The sequence below is a fragment of the Bos javanicus genome, chromosome 25 (genome assembly GCF_032452875.1).
Source record: "Bos javanicus breed banteng chromosome 25, ARS-OSU_banteng_1.0, whole genome shotgun sequence".
NCBI classification, from domain to species: Eukaryota; Metazoa; Chordata; class Mammalia; order Artiodactyla; family Bovidae; genus Bos; species Bos javanicus.
The window spans coordinates 19315035-19340178 of NC_083892.1; the positions used below are offsets into that span (position 1 = coordinate 19315035).

A 25144-nucleotide genomic window follows, 5' to 3' on the forward strand; every position below is an offset into this window, starting at 1 on the left:
AACCAGCCATACTGAGGGGCAATCCTGCTCACGGGCACACCTACAGTAGTTGTGACCAGGTCTCAGACAGTTGGGACGGGGACCAACCAGTCTGCAAGGGCATTGCAGCAGCTACCAAGCCATGCAGCATGCCTGCAGGAATTGTGGCCCAATCACAACAGAAAGGCACGCTGGTATACATAAAGATACCCCTAGAGCACCTGGCCCTGATGACCAGGGGGAGTTGTTCCACTGCAATTCACTGTACACCAGTGGTCTACATAACACCACTCTTTCAAGACCTAGTGCTATATCTGATATACCCAACACATAGAAACAAACAGAGAATGAGGCAAAATACAGAGACAACATGACAAAACCTCATAAAACAAAAGTAATAAAAAAGGCAAGACAAAGCCTCGTAAAAAGAACTAAATGAAACAAAAATAAACAATTATTAGATAAAGAATTCAAAGAAATAGTCATGAAAATCCTCACCAAACTCGGAAGAATGGATGAAATCAGTAAGCTTCAACAAAGAGTTAGAAAATATAAAAAAGAAGCAGTCAGAATTTCAGAATACAATAATAAATGAAAATACACTTGAGTAACTTAACAGCACATTAGAGGATGCAGAAGAATGGATCAGCAATCTAGAAGACAGAGTAGTAGAAATCACCCAATTGGAATAGCAAAAAAGAAAAAAGAATTTTTTAAAAATGAGGGCAGTTTAAGGGACCTCTGAGAAAGCATTAAGCATAATAATATTTACATTATAGGGATTACAGGAGGAGGATTAGGGGGCAGAAACTCTATCTGAAGAAATAATGGCTGAAAATGTTTCTAAATTATTGAAGGAAACAGACATCCAAGTGCAAGAATCACAGAGTCCCAAACAAGAGGAACCGAAAGACATTCATGCCAAAATACATTTTACTTAATATAACAAAAATTAAAACTGAAGAGTCTTAAAAGCAGCAAGGAAAAAAAAAACTCGTTACATACAAGGGAACCACCATAAGATTATCAATTGATTTTTCAGCAGAATCTTTACAGGTAGGTAGAGACTGATGCTATATATTCAAAGTACTGAAAGAAAAAAAAAAATAACCAATAATACTCTACCTGGCAAGGATTCATTCAGAATTCAAGGAGAGAGAGTTTCCCAAAGAAGCAAAAGTTAAAGGAGTTTATCACCACTAAACAAGTCTTACAAGAAATAGTAAAGAGACTTCTTCAGGTAGAAAAAACAGAAAATGCCATAACTAGAAAAAGAAAATCATGAAAGGAAAAATGTTGCTAGTAAAAGAAAACATACAGTAAAGATAGTGGATCAACCACCTATAACAATAGTATGAATATTAAAAGACAAAGGCAGTAAAATGGTATCTAAAGCAATTAATTGTGCAATATACAAAATTAAAAGATGCAAAATGTGACATCAAAAACATAAAATGTGGGGCATGATTGTACTTTTAAAACATATTTGAACTCAAGTGATCATCAACTTAGGCTGCTATATACATAGGTTGTTACATAAAAACCTCATGGTAAACACAAACAAAAAAAGCTGTAATAGATACACAAAATTTAAAAAGAAGAAATGTAGACATAGCGCTAAAGAAAGTCATCAGATTACAAGGAAAGAGAACAAGAAAGAATCAGAGAATTAAACAGAAAACAACTAATGAAACAGCAATAAGTAAATACTATCAATAATTACTTTGAATATAAATGGAATAAATATTACAATCAAAAGACACAGACTAGTTGACTGGATTATTTTTTAAAGACCCATGTGTATGCAACCTTCAAAGACTTACTTCAGAGATAAAGACATATACATACTGAAAGAGAATTGATGGAAAAGATTTTCCACGCAAATGAAAAGGAAGCTGTGGTAGCAATGATTATATATTTTTAAAATTTACTTTAAAACAAACACTGTACTGAGATGAAAAGGTCATTACATAATTATAGAGTGATCAATACAATAAAAAGATATAACATTTGCAAATATCTATGTACCTAACAAAGGAATACAGGTATAAAGCAAGATAATGCCAGTTGTATAAAACTAGAAGAGGACTTTAACACCCCACTTGTTTTAATAGATAGACTATCCAGAAAGAAAATCAATGAGAAAACATTCTATTGGGTTGGCCAAAAATGTTCCTTTGGGTTTTCCAATAGCATCTTATGGAAAAACATAAATGAAATTTTTGGCCAACACAATACTTAAACAACAGGCAAGTTTGGCCTTGGAGTACAAAATGAAGAAGGGAAAAGGTTATCAGACTTTTGCCAAGAGTGCACTGGTCATAGCAAACACTCTCTTTCAACAACACAAGAGACGATTATACATGGGCATCACCCATCTGGTCAATACTGAAATCAGATTGATTATATTATTTGCCGCCAAAGATGGAGAAGCTCTAAACCGTTAGCAAAAACAAGACTGGGAGCAGACTATGGTTCAGATCATGAACTCTTTGTTATAAAGTTCACACTAAATTAAAGAAAGCAGGGAAAACCACTAGGCCCTTCAGGTATGACCTAAACTAAATTCCTTACAATAATACAGTGTAAGTGACAAATAGATTCAAGGGATTAGATCTGATAGAGTGCCTGGAGAACTATGGATGGAGTTTCGTAATGTTGTTCAGGAGGCAGTGATTAAAACCACCCCCCGAGAAAAAGAAATTCAACAAGGCAAAATGGTTATCTGAGGAGGCCTTACAAATAGCTGAGAAAAGAAGAGAAGTGAAAGGCAAAGAGGAAAGGAAAGATATACCCAACTGAATCCAGATTTCCAAAGAATAGCAATGAGAGATAAGAAAGCCTTCCTAAGTGAACAATGCAAAGAAATAGAGGGAAACAATAGAACGGAAAAGACTAGACATCTCTTCAAGAATATGACAAATGCCAAGGGAAATTTAATGCAAAGATGGGCACAATAAGACAGTAATGGTATGGGCCTAACAGAAGCAGAAGATGGGCGATGCCAAAGAATGTTCAAACTACTACAGAAGTGCACTCATTTCACATGCTAGCAACGTCATGCTCAAAATCCTCCAAGCTAGCCTTCAACAGTATGTAAACTTAGAATTTCCAGATATACAAGCTGGACTTAGAAAAGGCGGGGGAACCAGAGACCAAACTGCCAACATCTGTTGGATCATAGAAAAAGCAAGAGAATTCCAGAAAAAAACATCTACTACTGCTTCATTGACTATGCTAAAGCCTTTGATTATGTGGATCACAACAAACTGGGAAATTCTTAAAAATATGGGAATACCAGACCACCTTACCTGCCTCCTGAGAAACCCGTATCAGGTCAAGAAACAGTTAGAACTGGACATGGAACAGAAGACTAATTCAAAATTGGAAAAGGAGTATGTCAAGGCTCTATATTGTCACCTTGCTTATTTAACTTATACGCAGACTACATCCAACGAAATGCCAGACTGGATGAAGCACAAGCTGGAATCAAGTTTGCCAGGAAGAATATCAGTAACCTAAGGTATGCAGATGACACCACACTTATGGCAGAAAGTGAAGATGAACTAAAGAGCCTCTTGATGAATGTGATAAAGGAGAGTGAAAAAGCTGGCTTAAAAGTCAACATTCAAAAAACTAATATTGTGGCATCTGGTCCTATCACTTCATGGCAAATAGATGGGGAAACAATGGAAACAGTGATAGATTTTATTTTCTTGAGTTCAAAAATAACTTCAGATGGTGACTGCAGCCATGAAATTAAAAGACGTTTGCTCCTTGGAAAATAAGCTATGACAAACCTAGACAGTGTATTTAAGAGCAGAGACATTACTTTGCTGACAAAAGTTTCTATAGTCAAAGCTATGGTTTTTCCAGTAGTCATGTACAGATGTGCGAGTAGGGCCATCAAGAAGGTTGAATGCCAAAGAATTGATGTTTTTAAACTGTGGTGTTGGAGAAACTGTTGAGAGTCCCTTGGTCTGTGAGGAGATCAAACCTAAAGAAAATCAACCCTCAATATTCATTGAAAGCACTGAAGCTGAACTTCTAATACTTTGGCCACCTGATGCTAAAGTCCAACTCACTGGGAAAGACCTTGATGCTGGGAAAGATAGAATGCAAGGGGAGAAGAGGACAAAAGAGGATGAGATGGTTGGATGGCATCACCAACTCAATGGACCTGAGTTTGAGCAAGCTCCAAGAGATGGTGGACAAGGAGCCTGGCATGCTGCTGTCCATGGGGTTGCAAAGTGTCGGACACAACTGAGCAACTGAACAACAACAAGTACTTAAATGACAGCCTAGATCAGGTTGATTTAATAGATATATATGAAATATCCCACTCCAACAGAATTCCCCTTCTTTTCAGGTTCACATAGGACTTTTTCACATTAGGCTGCAAAACAAATCTCAGTGAATTTAAGAAGACTGAAATCATGTCAAGCATCTTTTCTGACCACTCTGGTATGAAAATTAAAATGAATTACAAGAAGACAATTATAAAAACCACAAGCATGTGGAAACTAACCAATATGTTGCTAGACATCCAATGGATCAGTGAAGATATCAAGATGAAATAAAATGAAAATGGAAACACAGTGCTCCCAAATATATGGATTGTAGCAAAAGCAGTTCTAAGAAACTTTTTAGTGATATATACCTACCTTAGTAAACAAGAAAAATCTGAAGTAAACAATCCCACCTCACACATAAAAGAACCATAAAAAGAACAAATGGAGCCGCAAGTTAGTAGAAGAAATGAAATAATAAAGATCAGAGTCAAAATAAATAGAAACTTTAAAAAAGTAGAAATCAATGAAACTAGAAGCTGGCCCTTTGAAAAGATAAACAAAAGTGGTAAACATTTAGCCAGATTCATTTTTAAAAACAGAGAGATAAAGTCCAAATGAAATCATAAATAAAAGAAGAGTTACAACGGACACTACAGATACAAAGGTTCGTGAGTTTACTATAAACAATTACACAGTAGCAAACTGGACAATTTTTAAGAAAGGGATAAATTTCTAGAAACACACCATCTCCCAAGACTCAATCAGGAAGATACATAAAATCTTTACAGATCAACACTAATAATGAAATCAAATCAGTATTCAAAATACTCCTAATAAAGTCTAAAAACTAGAGGGAATCACAGGTGAATTCTACCAAATATTCAAAGAGTTAATACCTAGTATTCTCAAACTAGTTCAAATAATTGAAAAGAACACTTCCAAACACAATCCATGAGGCCAGTATTCCCCTGATAGAAAAACCAAAAAGACTACAAAAAAAAGAAATTACAGGCCAATATCCCTGAAGAACATAGATACAAAAATCCTCAACAAAATATTAGCAAACTGAATTCAACAATGCATTAAAAGGATTTTACACATGATCCTTCATGTGTAAGAATGAATGATGAATTTGGATGGTTCATTATTCATTGAATGAATGAGTGACACATCATTCATTTGTTCAGTATCTGCAAATCAATCAATATTATGCACATGTTAACAAAACCATGGGTAGAAAGACTATGATCACTTCAATAAATGCAGAAGAATCATTTGACAAAATCCAATATCTATTTATGATAAAAACACTCAACAAAGTGGATATAAAGGGTACATATCTAAAATAATAAAAAGGCATTTCATGATAAACACACAGCTAATATCAAACTCAATAATGAAACACTGAAAGCTTTTCCTCAAAAATCAGGAACAAGAAAAGGATGTCCACTTTCACTTCTTGTATTTAACACAATATTGGAAGTCCTAGCCACAACAATCAGACAAGAAAGAGAAATAAAAGTTATCCAAATTGGAAGGGAAATGTGAAACTGTTAGTATCCACAGATGCCACTCTATATACAGAAAATCCAAAACACTATTAAAACTATAATAGACCAAAAACTATCATAACTAATAAGTGAATGCAGTAAAGTTGCAGGGTAAAGATGAATACACAGAAATCTGATGCATTTCTAAACATTATAATAATGAACTAACAGAAAGAGAGATTAAGATGGTCAGCAGAAAAAATAAAATGATGCTCAACATCACTAATTTTCAGGGAAATGAAACCAAAATCACATAGCAATATCACTTCATACTAGTTAGATTGGCAAGTGATGATGTGGATAAAGGGAACCCTCAGGTCCACTGTTGGTGGGAATGTAAATTGGTACAGTCAATATAGAAAACAGTATATAAGTTCCTCAAAAAATTAAAAATAGAATTACCATATGATCCAGCAATTCCACTTTCAAATATTTATCTGAAGAAAATGAAAGCACTAATTCTGAAACATACATGCACCGCTATGTTCCTGGTGCATTATTTACAATAGCCAAGGTTTAGAGGCCGTCTGAGGAAACAGTGTCAGATTTTATTTTTGTGGGCTCCAAAATCACTGCAGATGGTGACTGCAGCCATGAAATTAAAAGACGCTTACTCCTTGGAAGGAAAGTTATGACCAACCTAGATAGCATATTCAAAAGCAGAGACATTATTTTGCCAACAAAGGTCCATCTAGTCAAGGCTATGGTTTTTCCAGTGGTCATGTATGGATGTGAGAGTTGGACTGTGAAGAAAGCTGAGCGGTGAAGAATTGATGCTTTTGAACTGTGGTGTTGGAGAAGACTCTTGAGAGTCCCTTGGACTGCAAGGAGATCCAACCAGTCCATTCTAAAGGAGACCAGTCCTGGGTGTTCATTGGAAGGACGGATGCTAAAGCTGAAACTGCAATACTTTGGCCACCTCATGCGAAGAGCTGACTCATTGGAAAAGATCTGGTGCTGGGAGGGATTGGGGGCAGGAGGAAAAGGGGACAACAGAGGATGAGATGGCTGGATGGCATCACTGACTCGATGGACATGAGTTTGGGTGAACTCTGGGAGTTGGTGATGGACAGGGAGGCCTGGCGTGCTGCAATTCATGGAGTTGCAAAGAGTCAGACATGACTGAGCGACTGAACTGAACTGAACTGAAGTGTCCATCAGTAAATGAATGGATAAAAGCTATGATGTACATGTACATATGTCTTCCCAGGTCACGCTAGTGGCAAAGAGCCTGCATCCCAATGCAGGAAACATAAAAGATGTGAGTTCAATACTCGGGTAAGGAAGATCCCCTGGAGGAGGGCATAAAAACCCACTCCAGTATTCTTGCCTGGAGAATCCCTTGGACTGAGAAGCATGGAGAACTACAATCCATAGGGACACAAAGAGTCTGACACAACTGAAGTGACTTAATACACACACACACACACACACACACACACACAATATATTACTCAGCCATAAAAAAGGAATGAAAGTGCCCTATATATACCAAGGTAGATAGTCCTGGAGATCATTATGCTAAGTGAAATGTCAGATTGTCAATGTTGTTGAGTCGCTAAGTCATGTCTGACTCTTTGCGACTGCAAAGACTACAGCACGCCAGGCTCCTCTATACTCCACTGTCTCCTGGAATGTGTTCAAACTCATGTCCATTGAGTCAGTGATGCTATGTAACCATTTTATCCTCTGCTACCCTTGACAGAGGAGCCTGGCATAATACAGTCAGTAGATCACATAAAGAACTTTTGCCTACAATCTTTCCCAACATCAGTCTTTTCCAATGAATTGACTCTACACATCAGGTAGTCAAAATATTGGAGCTTAAGCTTTAGCATCAGTCTTTCAAATGAATATTCAGGGTTTATTACCTTTAGGATTGACTGGTTTGAGCTCCCTGCAGTTCAAGGGACTCTCAAGAGAAAACCATAGCTTTGACTATATGGATCTTCATGAGCAAAGTAATGTCTCTTTTTTAATATGCTGTCTCAGTTTGTCACAGCTTTTCTTCCAGGGAGCAAGCATCTTTTAATTTCATGGCTACAGTCACCATCTGCAGTGATTTTGGAATCTTAGGAAAGAAAATTGGTCACTGCTTCCACTTTGCTGCTGCTGTTGCTAAGTCGCCTCAGTCATGTCAGACTCTGTGCAACCCCATAGGCGGCAGCCCACCAGGCTCCCCCTTCCCTGGGATGTTCCAGGCAAGAACACTAGAGTGGGTTGCAATTTCCTTCTCCAATGCATGAAAGTGAAAAGTGAAAGTGAAGTCGCTCAGTCGTGCCCAACTTGTAGTGACCCCATGGACTTCAGCCTACCAGGCTCCTCCATCCATGGGATTTTCCAGGCAAGAGTACTGGAGTGGGGTGCCATTGCCTTCTCCGTGCTTCCACTTTATCCCCATCTATTTGCCATGAAGTGGTGGGACTGAATCCCATAATCTTAAATTTTTGATGTTGAGTTTCAAGTCAGCTTTTTCATTCTCCTCTTGCACCCTCATCAAGAAGTCCTTTAGCTCCTCTTCACTCTCTGCCATTAGAGTGGCATCAGCTGCATATTTGAAGTTGTTGATATTTCTCCTGGCAATCTTGATTCCAGCTTGTGATGGAGACAGTTACTATGACCTCGCTTATATGTGGGGTTCCATGGTGGATCAGTAGTAAAGAGCCTGCCTACCAAGGCAGGAGATGTGGGTTTTGTCCCTGGGTCAGGATGATGCCCTGGCAAAGGAAATGGCAACCCACTCCAATATTATTACCTGGAAAATCCCAGGGACAGAGGAACCTGGCATGATACAGTCAAGATCTTAAAAAGTCAGACACAAATTAGTGACTAAACAATATACTTATACGTGGAGTCTAAAAAACCAAATGACAGAGACTAAACACAACAGAAACAGACTCATAGGGGCAGAGAACAAACTGGTGACCACAAGAGGCAATGGTGATCATTTCATGGCAGAGTTCAGAGAAAAAGACAAAGACAAAAAGATTGAGATACAAAATTCCAGTTTAAAATAAATGTCATAGGTCATAATGTACACTATTGTGAATACTGTCAATAATATTCCAAATATTTTGTATGATGACAGATGGTTACTAGATGTTGTGGTGATTAATTTGTAATGTATATTAATGTGAAGTTTCTATGTTGTAGGGGGCTTCCCTTGTAGCTAATGTGAAGCTAACATGAAGCTAATATATTTTATAACTATACTTCAAAAGAATAAAACATTTTATATGCATATGAAGTGTGCATAACTAAGTCCTACAAGCCTCCCTTCTAAGTATAAATCCAACAGAGAGGCATAGTCATGTTCACTGAAAGACATTTGAAAGAATGTGCACAAAACATTATTTATATAAGACAAAGTTTAAGAAGGAAGCAAACCACATGTCTCTCAGTAGCATAATGGATTTTAAAATGTCTATTCACACAATAGAATATAGCAATCAGAAGGAAGAGCCTATAACTTATGCAACAGCATAGAATAATCTCAGATACAAATTCAATCAGATGTAAAAGAATATGTAAAGTAGAATTTCATTTATATAAAACAAAACTAATGTATAACAATACATAGTGAGTTACATGTCATATTTCTAGTTATTGAGGGGTAATATTCTGTTTACTTTATTGATACTGGTTACAATAAAACTTATTAAGATGTTGATTTATGATTTATGTACATATCTAGATATATGTTCTGACAAAATATAGTCCACTCGAAAACAGAATGGCAAACCACTGCAGTATTCTTGCCTTGAGAATCCCATGAATAGTATGAAGGGGCAGAAAGATGTGAAACTGGAAGATGAGCCCCCCAGATCAGTAGGAGTCCAATATGCTACTGGAGAAGATCAGATAAATAGCTCCAAAAAGAATGAAGAGGCTGAGCCAAAGCAGAAACAACCCCTTGTTGTGGATGTGTCTGGTGGTGAAAGTAAAGTCCAATGCTGTAAAGAACAATATTGTGTAGGAATCTGGAATGCTAGGTCCTTGAATCAAGGTAAATTGAAAGTGGTCAAACAGGTGTTGGCAAGAATGAACATCAACATTTTGGGAATCAGTGAAATAAAATGGGTGGGAATGGGCGAATTTAATTCAGATGACCTTTATATCTACTATCGTGAACAAGAATCCCTTAGAAGAAATGGAGTAGCCCTGAGTCAACAAAAGAGTCTGAAATGCAGTACTTGGTTGCAATCTCAAAAATGACAGAATGATCTTTGTTCATTTTCAAGACAAACCATTCAAATTCACAGTAATCCAAGTCTATGTCCCAACAAATAGCAGTGATAAAGGTGAAGTCAAACAGTTCTATGAAGACCTACAATATGTGATAGAACTAAGACCAAAATGGAGGTCTCTGTCATCATAGGGGATTGGATTGCAAAAGTAGGAAGTCAGGAGATACATGGAATAACAGGCAGGCAACTTTGGCCTTGGAGTACAAAATGAAGCAGAGCAAAGGCTATCAGAGTTTTGCCAAGAGAGCATACTGGTCATAGCAAACACTCTTTCAACAGCACAAGAGATGACTACACATGGACATCACCCATATGGTCAATACTGAAATCAGATTGATTATATTTTTGCAGCCAAAGATAAAAAAAAGCTCTATACAGTCAGCAAAAATAAGACTGGGAGCTGACTGTGGCTCAGATCTATATTGCAAAATTCACACTTGAAGAAAGTAAGGAAAACCACTAGGCCCTTCAAGTATGACCTAAACCAAATCCCTTACAATTATACAGTGTAAGAAACAAATAGATCCAAAGGATTAGGTCTATAGAGTGCCTGAAGAACTATGGTCAGGGGTTCCTGACATTGTACAGGAGGTAATGACCAAAATCAACCCCAAGAAAAAGAAATGCAAGAAGGCAAAGTGATTGCATGAAGAGGCCTTACAAATAGTTGAGAAAAGAAGTGAAGCGAAAGGCAAAGGAGAAAGGGAAAGATATACCAACTGAATGCAGATTTCCAAAGAATAGCAAGGAGAGATAAGAAAGCCTTCTTAAGTAAATAATGTAAAGAAACAAAGGAAAACAATTGAATGGGAAAGACTAGAGAGCTCTTCAAGAAAATTAGAGATACCAAGGGAATATTTCATGTAAAGATTGGCACAATACACTATGATGGAAACAGTAAGGACCTAACAGAAGTAGAAGAGATTAAGAAGAAATTGCAAGAATACACTGAAGAACTGTACAAAATAGGTCTTCATGACCCATATAACAACTATGATGTGATCACTCACTTAGAGTCAGATTTCCTAGAGTGTGAAGTCAATTGGCCCTAGGAAGAATTACTAGGAACCAAGCTAATGGAGGTAATGGAATTCCAGCTGAGCTATTTCAATTCCTAAAAGATGACACTCTTAAAGTTTCAGCAATATGTCAGCAAATTTGAAACACTCTGACAACTGAAAAAGGTCAGTTTTCATTCCAACTCCAAATAAGGGAAATGCCAAAGAATGTTCAAGCTATCACACAAGTGCACTAATTTCACATGCTATTAAGGTAATGCTCAAAATAATTCAAACTAGGCTTCAACACTTTTAGCCAAGAACTTCTAGATGTGCAAGTTGAATTTAGAAAAAGGCAGAAGAACCAGAGACCAAATAGCCAACATCCACTGGATCATAGAAAAAGCAAGAGAATTCCTGAAAAACATCTAATTCTGCTTCATTGACTATGCTAAAGCTTTTGACTATGTGAATCACAACAAACTATGGAAAATACTTAAAGAGACGAGAATACCAGACCACCTTACCTGCCTCCTGAGAAACCTGTATGCAGGTCAAGAAGCACGGCTAGAACAAGACATGGAAAAATGGACTGGTTCAACATTAAGAAAGGAGTACATCAAGGCTGTATATTGTCACCCTGCTTATTTAGCTTATATTCAGAGCACATCATGTGAAATATCAGGCTAGAATCACAAGCTGGAATCAAGATGGCCAGCAGAAACATCAACAATCTCAGATATGCAAATGATACCATTCTAATGGCAGAAAGCAAAGAAGAACTAATTCTTTTTAACATTAAAATCTGGCTTAAATCTCAACATTCAAAAAACTGATATCATGGCATCTGGTCCCATCACTTCATGGCAAATGGATGGGGAAACAATGGAAACAGTGACAGACTTTATTTTCTTAGTCTCCAAAATCCCTGCAAACTGAATGCAGCCATGAAATGAAAGGACACTTGCTCTTGAAAGAAAAGCTATGACAAGCCTAGACAGCATATTAAAAAGCAGAGACATGACTTTGCCTATAAAGGTCCACGTAGTCAAGGTTACGGTTTTTCCAGTAGTCATGTACAGATATGAAAGCTGAACCATAAAGAAAGGAAAGCTGAGCACCAGAGAACTGATGCTTTTGAACTGTGGTGCTGGAGAAGACACTTGAAGGTCCCTTGGACAGCACGGAGATCAAACCAGTTAATCCTAAAGAAATCAATCCTGAAAACTCACTGGAAGAACCAGTGCTGAAGCTGAAGCTCCAATACTTTGGCCACCTGATGTGAAGAGCCAATTCATTGGAAAACACCCCGATGCTGGGAAATATTAAAATCAGGAGGGGAAGCAGGCAATAGAAGATGAAGTAGTTGGATGGAATCACTAACTCAATGGACATCAGTTTGAGCAAACTAAGTGAACTATTGAAGGACAGGGAAGCCTGGTGTGCTGCCATTCATGAGGTCACAAAATGTTGAACACGACTTAGTAACTGAATAGCAGCAACAAAGATATATATTATGCTTAAATGAATAGCTTATACTAAAAATAGTGTTAAAGCATTCAAAATATTTTGCACTAAACGTTAGTAAGATCTGTAGTTAATAGAACTGAACCAATGTTAATTTCTTAGTTTTAATCAATGTATCATTACTATATGATGTCATTAAGCAAAATTAAAATGTATACTAGAGCTGTCCTGTTTTTATAGCTCTTCTGTATATCTAAATTCTTTCAAAATAAAAAGAATGACATGCAAGTCATAGAGTATTCTTTCATATTCTTTTCACTTTGTGGGATGTCTTACCTAGTCTTTCTTTCCCATCATAAGTTGCCTGATGAGCTCCTATTTTATTGAAATTCATCTTAAGCATTTCTTACATGAGTCTGTCCTTGGATTCTACTCTTCTTCTCTGAAAGATAAGTGTTACTCTTTCCCTACTCTCAACTCTTCTGATATCTTATAAAGTATACATTTATTATTAAAAATAACTTTATATTTAATAAAAATAAAAAATAAATTATTTTAAAATAACTTTTAGTTATAATTAACAGTTTTCTTGTGATTGCAGTGTTTTGTGAAGTACCCATTTTGTTAAGAACATGCTACTTGCTCATGGTATAGGTTTTAAACTTTGGATGTAGGAAATATGTAAGAGCTGAGTTGATATGCAGGAAGTCATTTGGAAATGACTCAAAACTTTTGTTTTGACATTTTTAAGATTATCCCAGTTTAGCCTTCCCACAGCCAACCAGTGTAGACCAGATGTCTAAAGTGCAACCATATCTATATCTATGGTCTTATTTTTAAAATATAGGATAGAGTGTCCAAGGAATTATCTGGGGAATCTGAAGATGAAGATGTACAAAATGAAAGAAATAGAATCCTGGAGAACCCTCAGGAGTCACTGAATTCTATAGTGCTTATTAAGGAACTCATAAAGGTAATATTATTCAATGAATAACTTATGATGGTTTAATTTCTGTTAAAGAGTATGTCATTAATGCCAAGGGCTTACTGTGGTTCTTTGAATCTATGTGTGTTTTCTCAAGAGAATAGAAGAACTCTTGTGAAGCTACCTGAGGTGGTCCATGGGAGTCTAAAGTATTGTTTGTCTATGACCTGTAAGTCTTCTTTACTATATTGTTTTCTGTATTTTTTAAGGTGTATTTTTCAAAACCAGTCGTTTTAGCTGTGAGAAATATCTCTGTTGCAATCCAAAAGCAGGAGTGCTTTGGGTTGCTTGGATTAAATGGAGCTGGGAAAACTACTACCTTCGAAATTTTGACTGGAGAGGAGGTTGCTTCCTCTGGGGATGTGTTCGTTGAGCGCCTTAGCATCACCAAAAATATCCTAAAGGTAAAACATCATTGCTGTCTGAGGTGTGAGAAACATGATTTGTGGGTGAAGGTCAGAAGCAACTTGTGGGAAATGATAGACATGAATCATAGTAGGCATTGATATCGCTACTGTTGACTTAACCCATGATTCTAGAGAGCAATGAGAATTTTGGCCAGAGATGGTGAGGCAATTAGAGCAGCCTTACCATGAAAATCTAAGAGTGTCTTTAATTTTCTTTAAAACTATCGGAGAGCAAGATGGTAAAATAGGAGACCCTTGACTTTCCCTCCTTGGATGCACCAAATAAACGGTTAAACAGGGATCCATTCCCTCTGAGATGAATCCAGCACTAGTTGAAAGACTCCTACACATCACACTACTGAGAAAATATCCACATCAAGATGGGTAGGATGAGCTGAGACATACTTGCACCATAAACTCCACCCACAAAACAGTGCATTACAATCAGAATGGAACTCCCAACTCCCAGCTTCACACATTTAGCTCCTCAACTTTTTGTCTACCATCCAAAAGACTGTTTCTCAAACCACCTAGCTCTGAGGGCAAATAGGATGTGGCATTCATGAAGTCCCCTGGAATGTAGAAAGCGAAAAGTCAGTTTCAACAAGTGCATAAGAACTAGGAGTCCTCTAGGAGCCTGAATGGGCAAGTGATCATTTTCTCAGCCTTCAGGTCACTGTCAGGACTTGTCACACATCTCCTAAGGCCACTAACACACACAATGGTTTAGACAAGCACAGAAGTTTAAGAGGATCTAAGAATCCCTGGCAAGGCCGGAGAGATCAGAGGTGGAAGTGGAGTGTTATTGCATGCAAATAAACTTAAGTTGATATTAGCTTTAAAAAGCCTCTTCGTAACTACAAAGAAACATCTTTAGATGTTTTACTTGTTAAAGGAGAAATGATTCAAAATCTATCAAAAAAAAAGAGAGAGAGAGAAAACAAAACAAAAAGGAAGATAGCAAGAGAGAAAAAGAGGAACAAAAAAACTATAAAATTCAATAAAACACTTAAAAATGACAATAGTAAATCCTTCCCTATCAATAAATCTAAATGGATTAAATTCATTAGACTCAGAAAATAACAAAGAAACAGAGGGGCTAAATAGATCTATATCAAAGATCCAACTATGTGCTATTTACAAGAAACTTACTGTAGATTCAAGGGTATAAATTGACTAAAATGAAGACATCAGTTCAGTTCAATTGCTCAGTCATGTCCGACTCATCCCACAGAGTCCAAAGTTTGTTCTTTATATCTGTGTCTCTTTTGCTGCCCTGCATTTAGGATTGGTGGTGCCATCTTTCTATATTCCATATATATGTGTGTGTATTAATACACGATATTTATCTTTCTCTTTCTGACTTACTTCATTGTGTATAATAGGCTCCAGGTATATCCATCTCATTAAAACTGACTTAAATGTGTTCCTTTTTATAGCTGAATAATACTCCATTGGTTATATGTACCACAACTTCTTTATCCATTCATCTGCCGATGGACACCTAGGTTGCTTCCATATCCTAACTATTGTAAATAGTGCTACAATGAATATTGGGATACATGTATCTTTTTCAATTCCAGTTTCCTCAAGGTATATGCCTAGTAGTGGGATGTCTTCTATTTCTTTGTCTTGATTATTGCTCTAACTAGGACTTCCAATATTATGCTGAATAGGGGTGCTGAGAATAGGCATCTGTGTCTTATACCTGATCTTAAATGAAAAGCTTGCAGCTTTTCACTGCTGAGTGTAATGTTAACTTTGAGCTTGTTACATATAGGCTTTATTATGTTGAAATATGTTCCTTCTGTACTAAAGTTTTCAGAGTTTTTACTTATCACGAGAGGATGCTGAATTTATCAAGTGATTTTTCAGCATTTTTTGGAAAGATCATGTGATTTTTAACCTGTCATTAACTTGGTGCGTCACATTTTTTGTGTTTGTTGAATTATTCTTGCATCCCAGGTATAAATCCCACTTGATCTTGGTGTACAATACTTTTATTGCCATGTTGAATTCACTGTAGTAGTATTTTGTGCCGTATGTATGTGAAAATGCTGTGCTCATTAATTCTGCTTTTATTTCTATTTTTTGGATTGCCATAAAGTCTTCCATAGTTTTTAGCTATAACATATTACATTCTCACCAACATGGCTCAGGGTTCAATTTTCTATACATTCTAGATAGCAACTATTATTTTCTCCTTTTAATAGTTGCTATCCTGATGGATATGAAATGGTTTCTCATTGTAGTATCAATTTATATTTCTCTAATGATCACTGAGAGCCAGCATTTTTCTATACCTAATGTCCAATTACATATAGTCTTTGAAGAAATGTTTATTCAAGTCCTTGCCAATTTTTGGAATAAGTTGTTCTTATTGAATTTCCAATATTTTCTATAAAACCTGGGTATCAATACCTAATCAGATAGATGACTTTCAAATACTTTTTCCATTCTGTGGTTGCCTTTTAACTTAGTTGGCAGTGTAATTATATGTACATAATTTAAAAATTTTTTATAAAATCCAATGTGTCTATTTTTTCTTTTATTTGCTGAGCGATTGGTGTAATGTCCAAGAAATTGTTGCCAAATATTGTGAAACACCTGACCTATGTTTTATTCCATAGTTTCAGGTCTGAAATGTAGGTCTTTGGTCATTTTCATTGAAGTACAGTTGATTTTCAACATTATGTTAGTTTTAGGGGTGCACAGCATAATGATTCAGTATTTTGACAGATTATATTCCATTAAAAGTTATTACAAGAAAATGGTTATAGTTTTCTGTGCTGTACAATATATCCTTGTTGCTTATTATTTTATAAGTAGTAGTTTGTATCTCTTAATTTCACATCCCTAATTTCCCCCAGCCGATTTCTCCCTCCCATTTGGTAACCACTAGTTGCCAGGCTTCTCTGTCCATGGGGATTCTCCAGGCAAGAATACTGGAGTGAGTTACCATTCCCTCCTCCAGGGGATCTTCCCAACCCAGGGATCGAACCCAGGTCTCCCGCATTGCAGGCAGATTCTTTACTATCTGAGCCACCAGGGAAGGCCAAGAATACTTGTGGCAATTTCACACTGAATAATTCTCACAAACACACAGGATTGTGAGAGACAGCACAGGGAGAGTTCTCAGAGAAGCAACTCCCTGAGAACATGCTGAGCGCATATTTTATTGGTAACTTATCTTGTAATCTTTAACTAAGAGCAGTAAAGCAAGACAGAGACAGGAACTCAGGGAATAAGAAGACTTCCTCCTGAAGGTCTGAAAGTAATCACATGAGAGCTGTAAAGAAAAGTCTTTAAAGATAAGAGGGTTGTGTGGATCACAATAAACTGTGGAAAATTCTGAAAGAGATGGCAATACCAGACCACCTGACCTGCCTCTTGAGAAACCTGTATACAGATCAGGAAGCAACAGTTAGAACTGAACATGGAACAACAGACTGGTTCCAAATAGGAAAAGGAGTACGTCAAGGCTGTATATTGTCACCCTGCTTATTTAACTTATATGCAGAGTACATAATGAGAAACGCTGGGCTGGAAGAAGCACAAGCTGGAATCAAGATTGCCAGGAGAAACATCAATAACCTCAGATATGCAGATGACATCACCCTTATGGCAGAAAGTGAAGAGGAACTAAAAAGCCTCTTGATGAAGGTGAAAGAGGAAGAGTGAAAAAGTTGGCTTAAAACTCAACATTCAGAAAATGAAGATTATGGCATCTGGTCCCATCGCTTCATGGGAAATAGAAGGGTGAAACAGTGGAAACAGTGTCAGACTTTATTTTTATGGGCTCCAAAAATCACTGCAGATGGTGACTGCAGCTATGAAATTAAAAGACGCTTACTCCTTGGAAGGAAAGTTAAGACCAACCTAGATAGCATATTCAAAAGCAGAGACATTACTTTGCCAACAAAGATCCGTCTAGTCAAGGCTATGGTTTTTCCTGTGGTCATATATGGATGTGAGAGTTGGACTGTGAAGAAAGCCGAGTGCTGAAGAATTGATGCTTTTGAACTGTGGTGTTGGAGAAGACTCTTGAGCGTCACTTGGACTGCAAGGAGATCCAACCAGTCCATTCTACAGGAGATCAGCCCTGGGGTTTCTTTGGAAGGAATGATGCTAAAGCTGAAACTCCAGTACTTTGGCCACCTCATGCAAAGAGTTGACTCATTGGAAAAGATTCTGATGCTGGGAGGGATTGGGGGCAAGAGGAGAAGGGGATGACAGAGGATGAGATGGCTGGATGGCATCACTGACTCGATGGACATGAGTCTGAGTGAACTCTGGGAGTTGGTGATGGACAGGGAGGCCTGGCATGCTGTGATTCATGGGGTCGCAAAGAGTCGGACACGGCTGAGCGACTGAACTGAACTGAACTGAAGGCTGATCTATCAGCCAGAACGTCTAATTTTAGGACAGGGTGTCGTGGTTGGGGGAGTGGGAAGAGCAAGCAAGGAAAGGGGAATGAGTAAAATTAAATTCTAAGAGACATTTCTGAGAAAGCAGTAAAACATGGTTCCCACAAATACTGGAGTGGGTAACCTATCCCTTCTCCAGGGGATCTTCCCAACCCAGGAATCAAACCAGAGTCTCCTGCATTGCAGGCATATTCTTTACCAGCTGAGCTACCAGGGAAACCCACAGTTTGTCTTCTATGTAAGTAAGTATGTTTCTGTTTTTTACATACATTGATTGACATTACTTTTTAGATTCCTCATATTAGGGATATCATATAGTATTTGTCATTCTCTGTCTCACTTATTTCACTAATCATAATCTCATCAATGTTCATCCACATTGTTGCAAATGGAAGAGCAATATTCCATTGTATGTGTGTGAGAGAGAATGTGTATTTGGGTTGCTTCAATATATTGGCTATTGTAATGAGTGCTGCTATGAATATTGGCATGCACATATCTTTTTGAATTAGAATTTTAATCTTTTTTCGAACATATTCTCAGGAGTGGATTTGCTGGATCATATGGTAATTCTTTTTAATTTTCCACACTGGCTGCGCCAATTTACATTTCCTCTAACAATGTACAAGGATTCCCCTTCTTCACATCTTCACCAAAATTTGTTATTTGTAGACTTTTTGATGTTGGCCATTCCAACAAGTGTGAGGTGATAGCTTATTGTTGTTTCAGTTTGAATTTCTATAATAATTATTGATGTTGAGTATCTTTTCATGTGTCTGTGACCATCTCTATGTCTTCTTTGGAGAAATGTCTACTCAAGTCTTCTGCCCATTTTTTGATTGGGTTGTTTATTTTTTGTATTCAGTTTAATATTTTGAATATGAACCTTTTGTCAGTTCCATCATTTGGAAATACAGGTGTTCCATTCAGTTCAGTTCATGTATTGGTTTTCCCTACTTTCTTCAATAAGACTGAATTGTTCAATAAAGAACAGATGTTCTGAGACACAGTCAGCTCCAGGTCTTCTTTTGCTGACTGTATAGAGCTTCTCCATCTTCAGCTTCAAAGAATATAATCAGTCTAATCAGTCTGATTTTGGTACCGACCATCTGCTGATACCAATGTGTAGAACTGTCTCATATTGTTGGAAGAAAATATTTGCTATAATCAGTGTGTTCTCTTGGCAAAACTCTGTTAGCCTTTGCCCTACTTCATTTTGTACTCCAAGGCCAAATTTGCCCATTATTCCAGGTATCTTTTAATCTCTGTATTAGCTTATTTAAGTATCTTTAATTTATATTTTATTTGTGGAATTTTCCTTTTTCTATAGATTTTTCTCTTCCATTTAGAGAAAACCTTTCAGCATTCTTCTAGTATAGGTTTAGTATTGATGAATTCTTTTAGTTTTTGCTTCTCTGAGAAGTTTTCTTTACTTCTATGCTAAATGATAATCTTGCTGTGTAAAACATCATCAGTTCAGTTCAGTCGCTCAGTCGTGTCCGACTCTTTGTGACCCCATGGATTGCAGCACACCAGGCCTCCCTGTCCATCACCAACTCCCACAGTCTACTCAAACTCATGTCCATCGAGTCGGTGATGCCATCCAGCCATCTCATCCTCTGTTGTCCCCTTCTCCTCCTGCCCCCAATCCCTCCCAGCATCAGAGTCTTTTCCAGTGAGTGAACTCTTCGCATGAGGTGGCCAAAGTACTGGAGTTTCAGCTTTAGCATCAGTCCTTCCAACACCCAGGACAGACCTCCTTTAGGATGGACTGGTTGAACCTCCTTGCAGTTCAAGGGAGTCTCAAGAGTTCAAAAGCATCTTCAAAAGCATCAATTCTTCGGCGCTCAGCTTTCTTCACAGTCCAACTCTCACATCCATATATGACCACAGGAAAAACCATAGCCTTAACTAGACAGACCTTTGTTGGCAAAGTAATGTCTCTGCTTTTGAATATGCTATCTAGGTTGGTCATAACTTTCCTTCCAAGGAGTAAGCATCTTTTAATTTCATGGCTGTAAATCACCATCTGCAGTGATTTTGGAGCCCCAAAAAATAAAGTCTGACACTGTTTCCACTGTTTCCCCATCTATTTCCCATGAAGTGATGGGACTAGATGCCATGATCTTAGTTTTCTGAATGTTGAGCTTTAAGCCAACTTTTTCACTCTCCTCTTTCACTTTCATCAAGAGGCTCTTTAGTTCCTCTTCACTTTCTGCCATAAGGGTGGTGTCATCTGCATATCTGAGGTTATTGATATTTCTCCTGGCAATCTTGATTCCAGCTTGTGCTTCTTCCAGCCCAGCGTTTCTCATTATGTACTCTGCATAGAAGTTAAATAAGTAGGGTGACAATATACAGCCTTGACGTACTCCTTTTCCTATTTGGAACCAGTCTGTTGTTCCATGTCCAGTTCTAACTGTTGCTTCCTGACCTGCATACAGGTTTCTCAAGAGGCAGGTCAGGTGGTCTGGCATTCCCATCTCTTTCAGAATTTTCCACAGTTGATTGTGATCCACACAGTCAAAGGCTTTGGCATAGTCAATAAAACAGAAATAGATGCTTTTCTGGAATTGTCTTGCTTTTTCAATGATGCAGCAGATGTTGGCAATTTGATCTCTGTTTCCTCTGCCTTTTCTAAAACCAGCTTGAACATCTGGCAGTTCACAGTTCACATATTGCTGAAATCCTGGCTTGGAGAATTTTGAGCATAACTTTAATAGCATGGTATATAATCCTTTTAATATGCTGGTGAACTGGTTCACTACTCTTTTGTTAAAAAATTTTATGTCAAAGTTCATAAGGTGTGTAGTTTTTTTTTCTATTATATCATTTTTCCTAGTTTTAGTATCAATATAATGCTGATCTTATAGAAAGAATTAGAAAGTGTTCCTTTCTCTTCAGTTTTTAGAAGAGTTTGAGAGGGCTGATACTTGTTCTTCCTTAAATGCTCAGTAGTATTTGCCAGTGAATGTCTGTAACAATATCTATGTATGTGTCTGTAAATCTGTTAAATCTAGAGTGTTCTGTATATGTCTGTTAAATATAGTTGACTCGTGGTGTTTTAATGTCCTCTATTTCTTTACTTATGTTCCACCTTATCGTTCTATCCATTAATGAATGCAATACTGAAGTATTCCACTATTATTATAGAGCTGTTTATTTCTCCCTTCAATTTTGTCAGTTTTGCTTTTAATATATTTTATGGTCTATTGTTAGGTGATAGCTATTTATAATTATTACATTTTTTGCTGCACTGAAACCCTTATAAGTATATCATGTCCTTTGTATTTTGTAATCTTTTTTATATTTTAAGTCTCTTTTGTCTGATACAAGCGTAACTACCCTGCTATTTTGTGTCATGTTCTGTGCGCAAGTTGGAAAAGAATTTCCAGACATGAGACAGAATGAGAAGGAAATAAAGTTTATTAGATAGAGAGATGGTGTTAGAACAGTGGGCCAGCCCAAGGGAGAACTGACATTGAACAGGGGTCTTTAGTCCACTTTTATACCCAAGGTACAAGGAATGGGATCGGGGTCTTGTGGGTCGTTTGCTGATTGGATGAAGCACGTATACTGGGTGGAGAGAAGAATAAGGCAAATACACCTTCTCCCTATGGGGTAGGAGGGGAGACAGGTTATAGTGGTCAGGAGGATTTGAAATCCACTAACAGTTACAACATGGGGGAGGGAAGGATGATAAGGGTCTGGTTTTTCCATTCCTGTATTCCAAGACGCTCCTTGGTTTTATCCACTCTTTCTTGGGTCACCACATTTTGTTTACTATTTGCATGGAATGTCTTTTTCCCATCCTTTCACTTTCATTGTATTTGTGTCCTGGATTTAAAGTGAGTCTCTTATAACAAAATAACATATAATTAGACCGTGATTTTTAACCATTCTGCCAATCTCTGCCTTTGGATTGGAAAGTTTAATTTATACATTTAAAATAATTATTGGTAAGACATGACTTATTTCTGACATTTTGCTGTTAGTTTTCTATATGCCTTATTGCTTTTTTGTTCTTCACTTCCTACATTATGTTCTCTTGTGTTAAGTCACTTATATTTTGTAGTAACATGTTTAAATTCCTTATGTATATCCTTTTATGCATATTCTATAGCTATTTTTCATTGTGGTTACTGTGTTGATTATATTTAACATCTAAAGTTATAACACTAATTGTATTTATAGCAGCATAACTTCAATAACAATTATTTTGCTTCTTTATAGTTCTGTCTCTACCCATTCTTTGCTGATGTCACAAAATTATATCTTTATACATTGTGTGAACAATGAATTAATCTTTCATGTGCGTGCATGCTAAGTTGCTTCAGTTGTGTCTGACTCTTTGCAACCCCATGGACTGTAGCCCAGCAGGCTCCTCTGTCCATGGAATTGCCCAGGCAAGAATACTGGAGTGGGTTGCCATGCCCTTCTCCAGGGGATCATTCCAACCCAGAGTCTTTTACAATGATATGTAGAAAATAAAATGTGAATTTACAAAACAAAGTTTTGTAATTGTAGTTATAATTACTATTATACTAGTAATTTAAATATATATTGATCTCAAATCATGTAGAAAAAAATGAGTTATAAATTTGTGTTATATTAGCACTTATTAATAGTAATTGCTCATATATTTACCTTAATTGAAATATTTATTCTTTCATATTGCCTTGAGTTACACCTTGATGTCCTGTAATTTTACCCTGCAAAACACCCTGTACCATTTCTTGGAGAGCAGATCTAACAGCAACAAATTCCCTCAGTCTTTATTAATCTGTGAATGCCTTAATTTTTCCCTTACTTTTGAAATGTAATTTTGCCAGATATAGAATTTCTGTTGACAGTTTTTTAAAAGCACTTTGAGTGTATTTGGCCCACTGCCTTCTGACCTCCAAAATTTCTGATGGGAAATCTGTTCATGATCTTATCGAGGATTCCATGTATATGATTGGTCTCATTTCTTTTACAGATTTCATGATTCTTTTTTTGTCTATGGTTTTGGAAAGCTTGATTTTAATGTGTCTTGGTGTGGTTCTCTTTGAATTCATCTCTTTTGAAATTCATTGATCTTCTTGGATGTCTGTATCCAAATGTGAGAAGTTTTAGTATCGTTTATTCAAATATTCTCTCTGTCCTTTTCTTACTCTCTTCTTCAGGACACCTACAGTGGCTATGTTCATCCACTTAATGGCTTCAAATGTACCTTAGGCTCAATCTACTGCTCTTTAATGCTTTTTGTTTTCTTTTTCATGTTCCATTGTCATAGCTTTGTCTGCTGATTATTCTGCCTACACTAATCTGCCTTTGAATCCTTTTAGTGAATCTTTCATTTCAATTAGTTGTTGTACTTAACAATGCTAAAATTTATTTTAGTTTCTGTTTATAGTTTCTCTTTATTGATACTTCCATTTTGTTCACAAATAATTTTCTTGACTTTCTCCACGTCTTTTTTTAATTCCTTGAACACCTTTAAGATAGTCACTTTAAAGTATCTGTCTAGTAGATTTACATCAGGTTTTTTTTTTTTTTTTTTTTTAGGGGTAGGTAGTGCCTGATTATTTATTTATCTTTAGATGGCTCATGCTTTCTTGTTGGTCTGCACCTCTACAATCAGAAGTAGCAATAAACAATTAGAGCACAGATGCCCTTTATTTGGAGGACAGAATCTTGTTTGCTCATCCTGTCTCCCCCTAGCGATGTAAAAGCTGCTTCAAGAACATATGCACTGAGATGACCCAGAGGGATGGTACGGGGAGGGACGAGGGAGGGGGTTCAGGATGGGGAACACATGTATACCTGTGGTGGATTCATGTTGATGTATGGCAAAACCAATACAATATTGTAAAGTAATTAACCCTCAATTAAAATAAATAAATTTATATTTTAAAATAATAATAAAAAAAAGAACATATGCACAAATGTGGCTTGGTGTAGGGGTGGAGGATGGTAGACACTAGTATGCTAACAGCTGAAACTGACTGCAATTAACCACAATTTACAGTCCAAATCTTCCCCTAGGAAATTGCAAGCTTTCAGTAGACTACAGAGTCCCAAAATAATTTTATTAGACAGAGATAAATTCTTGGTGCTCCCTACTCAGCTATCTTCCCAGAATCCTTTGAATCTGTTTTTCACAAATATGTTATTATGTTAATAATTTAATCATTGATTTACACTCATTTGTTACTCTGTTATTTAAAGTGGCCTATATCCCATAGGTTCAAAATATTCTGCAAGATAAATTGAGCTTTTCAGCCCATGAATTAAGGATGTAGTCTTAGAAATTCATTTTGAAATATGAAAAATATTGAAGTTTCTAAAATATTTGTTTTATTATTGATTTTTACTTTAATTCCATGTTGTCAGATATTTTCTCTGAATATTATAAAATTTTTATAATATGTTCAGACTTCTTTTATGACTAATATATGACCAAAATAAGAGCTAGGATCCCAATTCTGCTCATTTGCAACTTAGATGATTCTCACAAAGTAATATTGCATATAACAGAGAGATGGAGGACCCCACTTATAGTCCATTTATCATCACTACCAAAAAGTCAGATATCACTGAGCCTAGACTAGCCCAGGCACTCCTTCTATGGCAGTCTTGGATTATGCAATCCTGAAATCCCTTGGGACTAAACTAATGAAGATTTATTAGAGAAAATAAGATACCGAAGTTCAAAAATAGCCATCCAGTTATCAACGCTGGACATCACACTATTGATTTAGATCTCTTTTAGTTTTTAGAGTTGTCAAAGTTTTAATTTTAATACATGAC

At 36.8% G+C, this 25144-nt stretch overlaps 1 protein-coding gene across 1 annotated transcript in view; it reads left to right on the forward strand.

Moving 5' to 3' along the window:
- The window catches only part of LOC133238290 (phospholipid-transporting ATPase ABCA3-like), a 198709-nt gene that overhangs the window by 164354 nt on the left and 9211 nt on the right, over positions 1 to 25144 (forward strand). Inside the window, exons 19-20 of the mRNA XM_061401221.1 lie at positions 13381 to 13506; positions 13728 to 13922. Coding sequence (XP_061257205.1) covers positions 13381 to 13506; positions 13728 to 13922 — 321 coding nt within the window. The remainder of the gene's footprint in view (positions 1 to 13380; positions 13507 to 13727; positions 13923 to 25144) is intronic.